This window comes from Pleurodeles waltl, chromosome 4_2, assembly GCF_031143425.1.
Source record: "Pleurodeles waltl isolate 20211129_DDA chromosome 4_2, aPleWal1.hap1.20221129, whole genome shotgun sequence".
Lineage (NCBI taxonomy): Eukaryota > Metazoa > Chordata > Amphibia > Caudata > Salamandridae > Pleurodeles > Pleurodeles waltl.
Window position 1 is genome coordinate 257,938,913 of NC_090443.1, and position 17,160 is coordinate 257,956,072.

General features: G+C 42.5%; 1 protein-coding gene across 1 annotated transcript in view; it reads left to right on the forward strand.

Moving 5' to 3' along the window:
• Positions 1 to 3,720: 3,720 nt before the first annotated feature.
• Positions 3,721 to 17,160, forward strand: part of RGS18 (regulator of G protein signaling 18) — a 238,137-nt gene continuing 224,697 nt past the window's right edge. The window contains exon 1 of the mRNA XM_069231093.1: positions 3,721 to 3,947. Within this exon, the coding sequence (XP_069087194.1) occupies positions 3,898 to 3,947 (50 nt within the window). The 5' untranslated portion in view covers positions 3,721 to 3,897. The remainder of the gene's footprint in view (positions 3,948 to 17,160) is intronic.

Genomic DNA, 17,160 nt, shown 5'->3' on the forward strand with positions numbered 1-17,160 from the left:
GCGCCCATGGGAGTCCCAGGACATGTGGACAAAGGAGGTGCAAAACATGGTTGGTGAAGCACAACAAAGGAAGGTCCCACGCTGCCGGAGAACAACTCAGCGAGTTGGGCGTCACAAGGTGGAGTGCTGGGGACCTGAGCCAGTATGTGCATGAAGGAATTTTGCAAATAGTTCACAGAGGCTTCAGGAGGTGAAAAAGATGAAGTACAGAGGGGTACCATTGCTCTCAGGGAAGACAAGGTCTTACCTCCTCCAAATTGCGTCAACAGGACCTCAGGACAGTCTATGTTGAGGGGGTAACAACCTCTGTGTCCTTAGGAGCATGCTCGTCACTATGAGAGGGGCCCAAGGGTACTGGTTGTCATCTTAGAAGGTGCCTGCTGGAGCAGGGGAGAGACTCCATCACCCCACAGGAGATTTCTTCAGTCCTTCTGGTGCAGGGTGAAGACAGGGAGTCCTCAGAGCAAGCACAGTGTGGAAACTGTTGCAGTTGCTAGCTGGAGCTATAGACCTATCGGGAGGAGTCTCTGATGTCACCAGCTGGCACTGGCCACTCAGAGCCCTACAGAGTGCCCCCACACCTTGCAAAGCAAGATGGCTGGAGTCTGGGACACACTGGAGGAGCTCTGGGCACCACCCTAGGGTGGTGTTGGACAGGGGAGTGGTCACTCCCCTTTCCTTTGTCCAGTTTCACACCAGAGCAGGGGACAATGGGTCCCTGACCCGGTGTAGACTGGCTTCTGCAAGGAGGGCACCATCTGTGCCCTTAAAAGCATTTCCAGAGGCTGGGGGAGGCTACCCCTCCCCAGCCAGTAACACCTCTTTCCATAAGGAGAGGGTATAACACCTTGCTCTCAGAGGAAATGCTTTGTTCTGCCTTCCTGGGACTTGGCTGCTCAGACCCCAGGAGGGCAGAAACCTGTATGTGAGGTGGCAGCAGCTGTAGCTGCAGTGTAAACCTCAGACTGCTGGTTTGGCAGTACTAGGGGTCCGTGCTGGAGACCCCAGGATGCTTGGAATTGGCTCCTCAATACCAGATTTGGAATGGGGGACAATTCCATGATCTTAGACATGTTACATGGCCATATTCGGTGTTACCATTGTGAAGCTACATATAGGTATTGACCTATATGTAGTGCACGCGTGTAATGGCGTACCTGCACTCGCAAAGTCCCGGGAAATGGCCCTGAACTATGTGGGGGCACCTTCGCTAGTGCAAGGGTGCCCTCACACTTAGTAACTTTGCACCTAACCTTCAGCAAGTGAAGGTTAGACATACAGGTGACTTATAAGTTACTAAAGGCCAGTGAAAATGGCTGTGAAGTAACCTGTGCGTTATTTCACGCAGGCTGCAATTGCAGGCCTGTGCAAGGGTTTGTCTGAGGTCCCTATGGGTGGAAAAAGAAATGCTGCAGCCCATATGGATCTCCTGGGACCCCAATGCCCTGTGTACCTAGGTACCATATACTAGGGACTTATAAGGGGGGGTCCAGTGTGCCAATTGAAATTAGTAAATGAAGACACTAGCCTACAGTGACAAATTTACAAGCAGAGAGAGCATAAGCACTGAGGTTCTGATTAGCACCTCAGTGACACAGACAAGCACTATACAGACACACACATTAGGCCATAAACTATGAGCACTGGGGTCCTGACCAGCAGGATCCCAGTGAGACAGGCAAAAAATATACTGACATACAGGTAAAAATGGGGGGAACATGCCAAGGAAGGTGGTACTTTCCTACACTTGCGCAAAGCTACAAAGGGGGTGAGCAGGGGTTATCTTAAATGTGTTTCTCAGTTGCCCTACCTAGAGTGAGGGTCCCTGCTTCAACAGAGTCCAAACTGACTGCCAACCAGAGACCCCATTTCTAACAGTGATGTGCTCAGATATTAGTGGATCCAATGGATCCATCAACAGTCTGGCTTCCCGTACAGTAAATAAGTTATTGCTGTAAGAGCAGCTGTGGGATCAACCATTTGTTTTACACATTCTCAATAGCAGGGCCGAATTCTTCCTTTAATAGCAGCGCAAAGGCTTATTTGATTATGGCTGGTGGTGTTGCGCTCCACCTTGTTCTCATGCTTGACTGACGGACAGGGCGAGAGGTACCTAAACAGATTTTGATGCTCCTTTCTGGACCTGTGTTTCTTTCAAAGCACACTAAATGACAATTTCAATATTGACACATCAAAACCCTTTGGACCTCCAAGAATGACAAACAGGGGATGCTTAACCCTTAAAGGTTTATTTTAAGATTATGATTCATACATAATTTGATTAATATAGATAAATTCAATAAATTAATTGATAAGAGTACAAAGATCAGTATAATTACGGACTCAATCGGAGACCGCAGTATAAAGTTCAGTTAAGCAAAATGTAGAGTTTTGAATGGGATAGCATTCCAGCATTAATTTGCCTCCTAATGTGAGTAAGAAAAGGGACTCCTAACACCTCCAAGCTGAGCATATTTTTATAAGGTTCTGAAAAATGGACCTCATACATTCTGTATTTTTGTACATGGCTCCCACAAAACAGACCAATCTGATGTAAACAGAGTGAAATAGTTACAAGTAAATAACTTTTGAAAATCTCTCACAATTCTACAACATAGAGCTTATCAGAGACACCACCTGTACTACAACAAATTTCACTACAATTTGTGTGATCCTGCTAGGACAAGTAGGTGAAACATTGGGCACTACAATGCTATTGAAACAATATTTTTATATCATTGTAGAAGACCAGTGCCTTGCCTGTAAAAATACATTCAAACATGATTCTACTGAGACATGAAAATACGAGTTTGCCCACTTGATACAGACCATTGGCAGCAAACCTCACAACTATGAGGCCTTCAATTACTTTGGTAGATAGATTTGGACTTTCATTGGTTCAATGAGTTTATTTTGGAACAAAAAAAAACAAATCTAGCCCTGGTCCCAGTGTGATGTGGCATAGCGGGTTAAAAAGCAATAGACTTCAATGCAGTCCGAGCACAGGGCGTAACAAAGGCCCCCATAGCCCCCCAGTTTGGAGGGGCCCTCAAGGTCCAGGGGAGACCCTCAGCACACTACCATGGCCTGAGAGCTCCTGTGTGAATTTGGAGGGTGCCTTTGCCATTGGCCCAGCGATTGGCAAAGTTTGGGACCTTTGCAAACATTTTTTCCATCCCCTTTGTGTTTTCTTCAGATTCTCTGACAATACCCTCCTCTAATTCAGCTGTATGAGGCACTCGTCTCCCGCAAATTCAAGATTAACTAACATTGCTGTCGAGGGCTTCTGATTCACACTTTAGCAGAAACACGCAAAACAAATGGATTGACATTGACTGCTGCTGACGTACAAATGTGAGAGCAGCAATAGGTGACGAAAAGAACCGCCTCGAAAGGAAAAGAAAAATGACTTTGGAATAAGTGATTGTGACACAGATATGAAGCCAAAATATAAAGAGGCTGTTTTAGGCCCAGGGTGTCTGCTTGCATCACAAACACTGACCACAAACGTCTCGGTGGAAAAAGCTGTGTTTATCTCGGGTACCGTCAACAGTCAGTTTGCAAATAAGCAAACGTACTTCCCTAAATACGCAGGCCCTTGGGGTGACGAGCGTCGTCACTCGAGATAATACTCAGCTCTGATGACTAGAGGAACCGACGTCCATGTGGTTTCTGTGAGCGTGAGAAGGAAGTGCTTATACACACACCCCTTCCCCTCAACCTGCTCTATGTAAAGCCGTCTGTTGTCCTCGGCCAGGAAGCACCTCAGTGAGTGAGTGAATGCAGCATCTGGCAGCACTGAGTTGGCGTGGATCATCAAAAGAGTACCGTGGATAATGCCTCGAGTTTGTAACCTCATCTAAAGATCCTGGTGGCCTAAAAGGGGGGCATGTCAGGATGTTTAAACATAAGCGTACAGACGGGACGCAAAAGAGTCATAAATATGGGTGAGTAATAATCTATGACCGCGTATCAGCTATTCAAGTCAACAAGTATCACAGCTTCACCTAACCCTCAGTGCATGCCTTACCCCGACGTTGATCTGCCTTACTCTACACTGTCTCATGCTTGTCCCGCCTCTCCGCACCACTCCCATTTTAAAACTAACCTATTTTCCGGTATTTAAATGTCAAATACAGATCCTATTTATGCGGCACTGTCTTGTTATCCTCGGTGCACCCTCACTCAACCTCCCCAGCTCCCTTAAGAGTGTCTTGGGGGTCATAATAAGCTCGAGGAAAATGTCGCAAAGGAATTCTAAATTTTACGTGTTTCCGTTATGATAATTTTCACCATTTTTTATTCATTTCACCGTCAAGAATTTTATTTGCTATTTCTGCTCGCGGGATTGAAGCAGAACACGTCTCGCACCAGATGTAAAACTGATGTCTGTAGCGTCGAGAAACATTTTAGGCTCAAAGGGGTATTTAGCTGGCAATCTGCATAACTTTTGTACACGAGGTACGCAGTGTTTTTAATAGCTTTTATTCTGCAAGGACGAATCGCCCACCCCTGTTTATAACTGCAGATTAATTTAATAAGAGGTTCCAAATACATTAGCTAATGATTGTCAGCAGTGTCAGTGAACAGCAGTAGTTGTTGCTGTTAACATTGATCTTTGAGTTAAGTGCTTGCTGCGGAGATTCATGTAGCAGATCACAGGTTCGATTTCTAATGGTGTAGACAGACTCATCCTTTCATTCTTTAGAGGTTAAGGAACTAAGGGCCAGATGTAGCAAGTCGTTTACATGTTGCAAACTGCGAAAATCGCAGTTTGCGCCATGCAAATGGCCTCCCGCGATGCACATTCACAAATTGCGAGTCGGTACCGACACCAGTGTCACACTGGTGGTAACTCATTCGCAAAAGGGAAGGGGTCCCTGGGCATAAAAGTTTTTTCAGAGCAGGCAGTGGTCCTGTGGACCAGTGGACCACTGCCTACTCTGAAAAAACGAAACCAAATGGTTTCGTCATTTTTTTCATTTTGCAACTCGTTTTGCTCTAAGGAAAACGGGCTGCAATTTTTTTTTTTTAAACTGCTTTATTTAAAAAGCAGTCACAGACATGGAGGTCTGCTGACTTCAGCAGGCCACCATCCCTGTGAGTGCAGGGACTCGCTATGGGTTCGCAAAATGTGACCCACCTCATTAATATTGATGAGGTGGGGCTTTGCGACCCCATAGCGATTCGCAGACTGTGTCTGGGACACCGTTCTGCATCCAATATTGTGCCTCGGAAATTGCGAGTCGGACAGACTCGCAATTTCCGAGTCGCAATATCAGACTTTACTACATGTGGCCCTTAATGATGTAACGACTGTTTGCAAAATATGTAATGATGGTGCCCCCTGTAGAAGGTGCTGAGGGACTCCTAAGACTATGATATGCCACTGAAATAGTCCCGAAGCTGAAAGGAGGGTCCTGAAGGGTGATGCTCTCCTGCATCTTAGGGGCTGCAGCCGCCTATTTTACACCCCATCCTTCTGTACTCTGTACCAGCACTTACAAAGACTTATAAAGATAATAGTTCTGACTTTAGTACAAGGCTGGTGAAATGCGAATGAGGGAAAAGGCAACATTTTTGTTTTTTTTTACATTTTAGATTTTATGAGTGTAGCACTTAAAGTAGAGTATATAAAAGTAAAAATGGGGAAATGACATTTTGTGTATATTTTTTAATGCATTTAATCTTGATAATGCAACAGTTCAAATGATTAAAAGAATGGTGAAAGTATGAGTGGTATTCTGTAGAACCACCTAAGCCCGTGAAGAGCTCAGGAAGCTTGAAGCAGGAAACGAGCGTGGTGCATGCCAAGGTCTATCATTCTGTATATTTCAGAAAACAGACTTCGTTACTTCTAGAGTGAATTGGGGCCCGATGTAGAATGCCTTTTTGCGGTCGCAAACAGTGAAAATTGGCATTTACGACCGTAAAATGGGCAGGTACGATGTACCATCCCTATTTTGCAAGTCAGTACGCAATTACCGACTCGCAAAATAAGGATTGCGACTAGCAATTAGGAAGGGCGTCCCGAAGGAATCCCTTCATACGTGCGACTAGCAGACGGATGTATGATTGTTTTGTGACTATGAATGCAGTCACAAAACTATCGCAGTTGACACCAATTTCAAATTGGTGTTAACCCATTCGCAAACAAGAAGGGACCCCTTCCACTTTGTGAATGCTAGCAAAAATATTTTTTCAAAGCAGGCAGTGGTCCCACGGACCAGTGCCTACTCTAAAAAAAGGAACAAAAAAGTTTTCATTTTTCTTTTTGAAATGCATCCCATTTTCCTTTAAGGAAAACGGGCTGCATTTAAAAAAAAATGCTTTATTTAAAAAGCAGTCACAGTTCATGGTGGTCTGCTGCCCCAGCAGGCCACCATCCCTGTGAGTGCTACGATTCCCAATAGGGTAGCAAATTGCAACCTATTGCATGAAGCAGTGTCACTGACACTGTTGTACATTTGGTTTTGTGAGGTGCAAATAGGTCGCAAATTGCGAGTCGCAAAGCATACGGTCGTACATCTGGCCCATAGTTTTCCACATCAATTACTGTATACACCAGCATCATCATTGTGATGGAGGCATGCTGCATTTTGTTTCTATAACATTTCAAGGGCTAGAGACCTGAGCCTTGACCAATGAACAGCAGCCCATTAATAAGTGTGAGGTGTTTAAATTCTAGTAGATTGAAAAGCACAGCACATGGATCCAATTTGAAACAAGCACTGATAAAGCCAATACATCTCACATTGTCTACCAGCATTTAGATTTATCTTTCGTTGTTTTGTTGTGGCTTTTGCAAGACTTTATTTTTGGAAAAACAGTCAGTCTCTTGGTAACCTAAAAAAATGACTAAAAGCATAAATATTTTTGGTCCCAAAAAGCACACATTACCATAGTAATGCCTGGCATTTAAGGGAACCGCTTTGTGTTGGAAATGCTCTTGGCAAACAGGCAGAATGCCATCATTTACAGTGCAGTTGGACAATTAAAGTGGGCTCAGTGAAAATGTAAATGATGCATAACAAACCAAAGTATGAAGATGGTTGGCAGAACACCCCTACAAGTATACAGTACATATAATTTTAGTAAAATCAAAAGGTCTTAGCTAACACCAGACCCAAAAAGCATGATCAAGAGAAGCATCCCTGTGAACATTTGGATGTTTTTCTTTTAAAGTGGCAGTGGGTTAACATTAGAGGACTTCATAAGACATCATTAAAACACAGAAAGTGTCAGGGAGACCCACACACACCACTGGTATTACATGACATAAATAACATGACATAAATATTGTGCCCTTAATAGCTTTTACAAAACATACGTACCACTGATTGTTCTAATATTAACTCCAAACAGGCAATATTTTTGTAACATATATATATATGGTAAAATATTAATGTCTGTCAATGTTGAGACTATGATATTGTGGTGCAACAACAGAGCACCATTAGACAACAAACATGTAGTATATTATCCTTCCAGTTCCACATACTGCAAGTTTCATGTATTTTTGTAGAACACAATATGGGATAATGGGCAGCACTACACCCAGCACTATCAAGTAATGATGTACACAACTATACGGCTATGGCAAAAACAGGCCATGAGACAAGTAACAGTTGTGTGTTTACCTTCCAAACAGTAGAAAGAAAACAGCAGATGAGGAACTTCAAATACTGTAGCACTATCAGGCCCACAATCTAATACTTATACTTTAACTGCTTCACTCATTTTACCCAGGAACAATGGACACAAGCCAGCTGAATGCTTATGCCACTTCTCACAAGGTGATTGGCAGTAAAAACTAGATTCCTTTGTGCTTCACCTCTGCAACAAAATTGTACACAATTGCTCAAGTACATGCATACTAGCCTTCGCCCCAGCAAAGCAAAAGTCAAATGATGGAGTACACACGGAAGAATGTCAAGTTTATTGCACTACTTTCCAGGCCACTGAACAACATTCCCCCTACTCTGGCTACTGCAATATTTTTGAACCATAAGAACAACAGCAGTATAAGGGAAAACTGCATGCTTGTATGGTTGTTTCAGAAAGTGTGGCCGCCTCACCAGAATAAAACCTCATTGACAACGTCTCTGACTCTGCCCTGGGCCATTGCTGACAATACATATCTAGGTAAATTTAATATCCCAGACTGCCCTACCTTAACCATATCTATGAGGGATGCTCTCCGATAGCTCACTGCCACTCTCAGTCACACATCCGAGTTAGCCAAAACCACATTAAACCTTCAAAACTTTCATAGCCTCATCCTTTCAGATGTTCACACTGCCTCCTTCCTTTTAATCACATTCCATTTAGAAGAGTAGAAGAGTTAAATCACATCCATATACCCTCCCTCATTTCTCCCTCTAAATCCAAAATAAAAGTCAAGCGATACTCACCACAATCACTGCCAGAGTTTTTAAAAACTTAATTCAAGTTCAAGTTCAAGCACGCAAGCTTTATTCGGTCTGAATAACAATCAAAGCAATAACTTACAACAATAAAATCATGATCTATACATAATAAATATATAACAACAAAATTAAAAAGTAGGTAATGAGGCGAAGATAAAAATACTGTAAAATGAGGGATCTGCGAGTGTACAGAGAGAAAAAAATTAAAATAAATCTTCACATATGTATCCCGTCCTATAAGTAAGAGGGAAGTGTCAAAGTTCCTTTTGTTGGCTGCTTTTAACTTCCTCATCGGTAATTTATAAGAAATTCAATGAATAAAACAATTGGTTAGAGTAAGGTAAAATCAGGGATCAAGTAATATCAAATCACTATAATCCTTTTTTTTTAAAGTATGTACGTATATGCCAAGCGGACTCAAGGAACTTGCTGACCGCACAAGTTAGGAGAGAGGAGCAATCTCTCAACATCAGCCTGAGGGCATCTCTACACAACCCCATGTTTCTACAAACGGGACGAAGCCATTTCCGCCGGGCAATGCCATAGGCAGGACAAATAAACATAAAGTGCACTACAGTTTCCACAGAACCATTACAGCAAGGGCATTTGTCGGATAACAGGGTGGAGCTCCATGAACTAGAAAAGGACTTCTTCATTAGGTCTAGGCTTCCCAGCAGCCTAAACAGGTGTATCATGTGGGCTCTGACTTTGATGACATGTACACCTCTGTAGCTCTACCCAATCACTAGAAATCAAACAAAAAAATGCATGTGAGATACAAGATCTTGTTTGTAGCAACCACCAGAAAAGACAGTTTAAAAACAGGGCACTTCACTTACGCTACTAAAGGCTTTTCAACTCTCAAAACTGGTTGCAGAGATTGCAGACTCCCCATTCACAATGTCAGACCACTCCATATCCCCAAGACCATCTCAGAGGTTGATTTTAAATTCAAAGCTCTGTTCAATGCAGTTTAGTGTGCCTTTTATCATCTTCCACCTACTATCATTCCTCAATCTTCACTGCCAAATAAGTACCATCTTAAACAAGATTAACCTTTCCAATCATCTTGATCATTCCACACCTCAACACTCTCCACACCTAATACTTCAATGGCACATCTTTCAATCAGTACCTGCATGACTGGCCTTGCATCACTCCATGAAGGTTGCTTTCAACAATTATGTACAACTAGCTATTCTGAATCCAAATCTAGACATCATCATCATTACATCTCTGTAGCATCACAGAGACAGCAGCTGTGCAATCCTTTTTGATGACTACAGCATCACTTATAAGGACCACCACTGCCTCTTAGTTCTCCTTGGTTTATTGGTACATTTGATCCTTGTTGACCAATAAATGCCAATGATGAGTGGCCTAGTGTTAGGCAATTTGTATTTTAATTTCTTTTACTGTTTGCTTTTAACTTCTGTGAAAGGGTCATTGAACTCATTTCTTTCTGCTGATGTTACTGGAGAAGCGTGTTATTTCTTTATGTATGTATGACTATCTATCTATCTATCTATCTATCTATCTATCTATCTATCTATCTATCTATCTATCTATCTATCTATCTATCTATCTATCAATCTAGCTATCTATCTATCTGTATATCTAACAATTCCATAAGAAAATAATTTTTGTTTTGCTTATAAATTTGACAGAGTTTGACAGATCTTCACGCAACTTTGCAAAAGAAAAGTTCACCCACCACAGTTCCTATCTGAAAAGATATGGGGTCAAGAAAAAGGGGAAGTGGGTTCAAAACACATTTTGACTACGCGGTTTTCCATTGGAAAATTGAACAGTGATACCACAGAAACCACTGAACGGCATTACACCAGATTTGAGAGAAAATTAAATCTTGACCCAGAAAGTGTGCTTTTTGTGATTTGTGGAAATCTATTCAGTAGTTTTTGATAAATAAAGGTTCAAAATGTTAGGACCCCATTGGCTGACCTGAAAGTCCTAAACAACTTTAGATCAATGTCGCTCATTCCTATGGTTGCTAAACATTTGGAGAAAAAAATTAATAGGCAGCTATCTCACTTCCTAGAATCCATTCATCTGCTGCAAGATTCCCAATTGGGCTTTCGTGCTGGTTACAGTGCTGAGTCGGCTCTGCTCAAAGTTTCAGAGTTTATAAAGGAAAATCTGGAGCTAAACTCACCTTTTATGGTGATGTTACTTGATTTGTCCTCGGTATTCAATGCTGTCTCCCATGAAATGCTGCTTGACAGATTTGAGAGTACTGGTATCAGAGACCATGCTCTGCTATGGTCAAAATCTTTCATCATTGACCATTCTCAGGCTGCCTTCCTTTTACCTTCTAACTCTTCATTCAAGTCAATTAAGTGTGGAGTGCACCAGGGCTTTGTTCTTAGCCCCACCCTTTTTAATGTCAAACTGGGCCACTGCCAAATTAGTCGAGTCTTGGGTTATGCAAGTGGTATCCTACACACATGATCCCAAACTCCCTTTGGCTTTTCAAGAAAATGTGCCTCTAATCTTGAATTCCTCTAAGCTTTGCCTTAAGGCCATAGATGATTGCTTCAATGTAAGCTGCTTAAAGCTTACCTCAGGTAGAATTGAGATTATTTTCTTCAGCACCAAGGCCTCTTCTGAATCCAGCATCTGGTGGCCATCAGAACTGGTTGCCTCTCAACCACACCTATGATAAGAAATCGTGGTGTGAAATATGATTTAAACCTTACTTTTGAAACCCAAATCAAGGCAATATCTGCCATCTGTTTTGCCACTCTCAGGTCTCTAAGTAGAATGCTTCATCTAATTTCCGAGGACTTTCGTAGGAAGATAGTCCATGATTACGTCCCTGTTGGACTATGCCAACAGCCTGTATATGGGTATACCTGCATTTCTAAGCACCTTCAACCTGTTCAGACATCCGCTGTGTGATTAATTCTCAAGATTCCTCATCGTGTCTCAGTGTCCGGTCATCTACAACACCTTCACTGACTTCCAGTCATTAAGAGGATTCAATACAAGGCACTCATCTTAGTCTTTATGGCCTTTACACAAGGAGGTCCTCTTTATCTTATAAGGCGATTCAAGCCCTACTGCCCAATAGATTGCTGAGGTTTAATAACCTCAAACTGTTCCAACCTCCCCGCATTCATAAGGCCAGAAGAGCAGGTAGATCATTAATCTTTTTAGCTTCCAAATTATGTAATGCTCTTCCTCTTGGCTTGTGAAGCAGTCCCACTGAACCTGTTTTCAGAAAGAATCTCAAAACATTGCTTTTTGATTTCTGCCTAATGGGCATCTCGTCTCCTTTGCTATTAGGTTCTCCTTGGTCATTAACTTTCTGCTAGCACTGGGACACTTCTTTTGGAGGCAGCTATGTGCTCTACAAATGGCTTGTATTGTATAAATTGCTTGTACTTTATGTTTATATCATGTTGTAGGCAATCTGGGGAGCATACAGATCTTGAGATGGGATCTGACTGGTTGACAGAACATCAACAAAGATGTGCTGCAGCCATTTTAGAGCTCGGGTAATCAGTCCCCTCTCTAGAAAAAGAGTTAAAAAACATATAGGGTGCAGGGTGGGGATACCATACCCTTAGGGCCAAAATCTGCAATGAATTTTTTGATGGCTCCCACAGGTTGAGTGACTACTTATTGCTGGCTTCTGCCAACACCCAGGATGAGTGATGGCTGAGGAGCTGGCAGGGACTGCGGGAGCCTTGCCCCCTCCCCACAGCCATCAACGTGTGATAGAGGTATGCATGCCAATGTTGGGTACTGAGGCAACCAACACAAATAAAGTGGCCAACTCCCATTGACATCCATAGTTGGTTGAGGAGCCAGCAGGGAATGTGTGGTATTTGGGGCTCACCCACCCTTCAATATATAATAGAGAAGAGGCAGGCATTGGTGGTTTACCCACCAAAATAAAAGTTTCCTGCTTCCCCTGACATCCATTATGTGAGCTGGCTGGGGTGTTGGCAGGGGCCATGGGGTGCCTGAGGCTCCCCTCGCAGCCCCCATCAAAAGAAAAGCTATGGGTGTCCGGGGTGAGGCTGGGGCACCCACGTAATGTAATAAAAGAAAATAAGAAATGGGAAACAATAATAAATGCCACTCATGTATTATTCACTGTGCTGGAACGGAGTGTCCCAAATGCCCTTTGTGAGCTAATTTAAATATGTTTTGGTGCACATAGGAGCCCTAATTAGGGCAGGGGCACCACCACAATTTTCTTTAAGTGTTGTATGGGGACTGCTAGGAGTACAGCAGCCTTTCTGAAATACTTTAAGAATAGCCCTAGGTTTCCAGGAATTTATAGAACGCAACCCCATGGCTATTTGTTGATAGTTTAAGCATTCCTAAATTTGCAGCTTTTGCTCTTTAGCTTGGGAATGCAGGAACTCCTTGTGGTTTATCACATGACTGCAATATATGGCCTGAGGAGTGTAAAATAAGAGTCTGATACTTGTTTAATCTTTTTTTTGGCTATAACATGTTTTGTTTAAATGTTAATTGACAGATATTATAATGATCTCTTGATAAAACCAATAGATCTGCCTTTTTATGTACTGGCAGTGATTTACTTTATAAACACTTGAAATTCACTGAAAAAATAAAGGCTAAAGTGACAGATAAAGTTAGGTATGCAAAACAACCTTAGGAAACTTACCTTAAAGAGACTACCAATTTTGTTGTAAAGTGGTAAAGGCATGTGTGGTAAAAGTATATGCATGGTAAAATAAATGCAGGGTAAAAAATGTGTGGTAAAGACATGCGTTGTGTTTTAACGCGTTGTATTGTCATTCAACTCAGTAGGAAAGCAGGTATACTTCCATGAATTTCAGGCCTTTTGGGCAAATCATTTTCTGATTTCTTACACCTGCACCCTGTTTAAGGGACCCACATTTCCTCTTTGATGTTCAGTTAATCTATTATGAAAACAAGGGATAACATTGTGGTTGTTTGGTGACAATTATGCTTTCTTAACCCCTTAGCTGCTGGGCCTTTCCCCCCCAGTGCTGAGACCTTTTTTGGCTATTTGGGGTAGTTTGTGCTTAGGCCTTCATAACGTTTTGTCCACATAAGCTAACCACACCAAATTTGCGTCCTTTTTTTCCAACATCCTAGGGATTCTAATGGTACCCAGAGTTTGTGGTTTCCCCTGGAGGAGACCAAGAAAATAGCCAAAATACAGTGAAAATTTCGTTTTTTCCAAAAAAATGGGAAAAAAGGGCTGCCGAAGAAGGCTTGTGGTTTTTTCCCTGTAAATGCCATTAACAAAGGGTTTCTGGTGCTGAAATCACTATCTTCCCACCTTTCAGGAACGGGCAGACTTGAATCAGAAAACCAAATTTTTCAACACAAATTTGGCATTTTACTGGGACATACCCCATTTTTACTATTTTTGGTGCTTTCAGCCTCCTTCCAGTTAGTGACAGGAATGGGTGTGAAACCAATTCTGGATCCTGGAATGCTAAACATTTCTGAAAACTAGACAAAATTCTGAATTCAGCAAGGGGTCCTTTGTGTAGATCCTACAAGGTTTTCCTACAGAAAATAACAGCTAAAATAAAAAAATATTGAAATTGAGCTGAAAACAACAGCCATTTTTCTTTATGTTTTACTCTGTAACTTTTTCCTGCGATGTCAGATTTCTGAAAGCAATATACCGTTTTGTCTGCTGGACTCTTCTGGTTGTGGGGATATAAAGGGCTTGTAGGTTCATCAAGAACCCTAGGTACCCAGAGCCAATAAATGAGCTGCACCCTGCAGTTGGTTTTCATTCTATACTGGGTATACAGCAATTCATTTGCTGAAATATGAAGAGTGAAAAATAGGTATCAAGAAAACCTTTGCATTTCCAAAATGGGCTCAAGATAAGGTTTTAAGGAGCAGTGGTTATTTGCACTTCTCTGAATTCCGGGGTGCCCATACTAGCATGTGAATTGCAGGGCATTTCTCAAATAGACGTCTTTTTTACACACTCTCTTATATTTGGAAGGACAAAATGTAGAGAAAGATAAGGGGCAATAACACTTGTTTTGCTATTCTATGTTCCCCCAAGTCTCCCGATAAAAATGATACCTCACTTGTGTGGGTAGGCCTAGCGCCCGCAACAGGAAATGCCCCAAAACACAACGTGGACACATCCCATTTTTTTGACAGAAAACAGAGCTGTTTTTTGCAAAGTGCCTATCTGTGGATTTTGACCTCTAGCTCAGCCGGCACCTAGGGAAACCTACCAACCCTGTGCATTTTTTTAAACTAGAGACCTAGGGAAATCCAAGATGGGGTGACTTGTGGGGCTCTGACCAGGTTCTGTTACCCAGAATCCTTTGCAAACCTCAAAACGTGGCTAAATAAACAAGTTTTCCTCTCATTTCGGTGACAGAAAGTTCTGGAATCTGAGAGGAGCCACAAATTTCCTTCCACCCAGTGTTCCCCCAAGTCTCCCGATAAAAATGATACCTCACTTGTGTGGGTAGGCCTAGCGCCCGCGACAGGAAATGCCCCAAAACACAACGTGGACACATCACATTTTTTGACAGAATACAGAGCTGTTTTCTGCAAAGTGCCTACCTGTAGATTTTGGCTTCTAGCTCAGCCGGCACATAGGGAAACCTACCAAACCTGTGCATGTTTGAAAACTAGAGACCTAGGGGAATCCAAGATGGGGTGACTTGTGGGGCACTGACCAGGTTCTGTTACCCAGAATCCTTTGCAAACCTCAAAAAGTGGCTAAAAAAACAAGTTTTCCTCACATTTCGGTGACAGAAAGTTCTGGAATCTGAGAGGAGCCACAAATTTCCTTCCACCCAGTGTTCCCCCAAGTCTCCCGATAAAAATGATACCTCACTTGTGTGGGTAGGCCTAGCGCCCGCGACAGGAAATGCCCCAAAACACAACGTGGACACATCACATTTTTTGACAGAATACAGAGCTGTTTTCTGCAAAGTGCCTACCTGTAGATTTTGGCCTCTAGCTCAGCCGGCACATAGGGAAACCTACCAAACCTGTGCATTTTTTAAAACTAGGGGGCATATTTATACTCTGTTTGCACCAAATTAGTGTCATTTTTTTTTACTCTAATTCGGTGCAAAACTAACTCCATATTTATACTTTGGTGCTAGACCCCTCTAGCACCAAATTTATGAAGTTAAAGTCATTTTTTGAAAGTGGAGTCCTACTTTGCCTTAATGAGATTCAAGGTAGGCGTTCCCGTGCAAAAAATGACTCTATGGCCTTAACACCATATTTAGGGGCATATTTATACTCTGCGGCGTATTTATACTCTGTTTGCACCGAATTAGTGTCATTTTTTTAAACTCTAATTCGGTGCAAAACTAACTCCATATTTATACTTTGGTGCTAGACCCATCTAGCACCAAGGCCCTTATTTAAACTTTTTTTGCACTGCATTAACGTCATTTTATGACACAAAAGTGGCGCAAACTTACAAAATATTGGCCCTTATTTATACTTTTTGCTGCAAAACTGCACTAACTCAGTTTTGCACCAAAACGTTGAGCACCGGCTTGCACCATTTCTGTGCACCAGCCGGGCACCATAGTTATGGAATGGTGCAAGCCGGTGCAAAGGGTAGGCTAGAGTTTAAAAAAATGACTTTAGTCGGGTGGGGCTGGCAGTATAGAAGAAGAGGGTTTAGCACCAAAAAATGGCTTTAGGCAGGTTAGAGTAAAAATAAATGACTCTAACCAGATTAGCGTCATTTTATGGTGCTAAACCTACCATGCCACATGACTCCTGCCTTAGGAAAGGCAGGAGTCATGCCCACCACCCCAGTGGCCAGCACAGAGGACAGGGGTCCCCTGGGCATGGCCATTGCACCCGGTGCCATATATGGGGGCCCATTTCAGGGCCCCCTATGGCACTTTCAAAAATAAAATGCACTTACCTGTACTTACCTGGGATGGGGTCCCCCATCCTCGTAGTCCCTCTAGTGTGGGTGGGGGTGCCCCTAGGGCCTAGGGAGGGCACCTCTGGGCTTATTCCATGGTGTTCCACCATGGAAATAGGGCCACAGGTCCTCTAAGACCTGCCCTGACCCAGGTCTTAAAAAATGGGGCAAAGCAAGCTTTGCCCCATTTTTTGACCCTTCCTCCCTCCTTTGCACCATTTTTACTTGGGAGTATAAATATGGTGTTAAGGCCATAGAGTCATTTTTTTGCACGGGAACGCCTACCTTGCATCTCATTAAGGCAAGGTAGGTTTCCACTTCCAAAAAATGACTTTAACTCCATAAATTTGGTGCTAGACGGGTCTAGCACCAAAGTATAAATATGGAGTTAGTTTTGCACTGAATTAGAGTAAAAAAAAAATGACGCTAATTCATTGCAAACAGAGTATAAATACGCCCCTTAGCGTCAAAAAATGATGCTAATCTGCTCAGAATCATTTCTTTTTACTCAAAACTGCCTAATGTAATTTTTTTTTTAACCTAGCCTACCCTTTGCACCGGCTTGCACCATTCCATAAATATGGTGCCCAGCTGGTGCTAAAAAATGGTGCAAGCCGGTGCAAAACTTTTTGGGGCAAAACTGCCTTAGTGCAGTTTTGCACCAAAAAGTATAAATAAGGCCCTAGAGACCCAGGGGAATCCAAGATGGGGTGACTTGAGGGGCTCTGACCAGGTTCTGTTACCCAGAATCCTTTGCAAACCTCAAAAAGTGGCTAAAAAAACAAGTTTTCCTCACATTTCGGTGACAGAAAGTTCTGG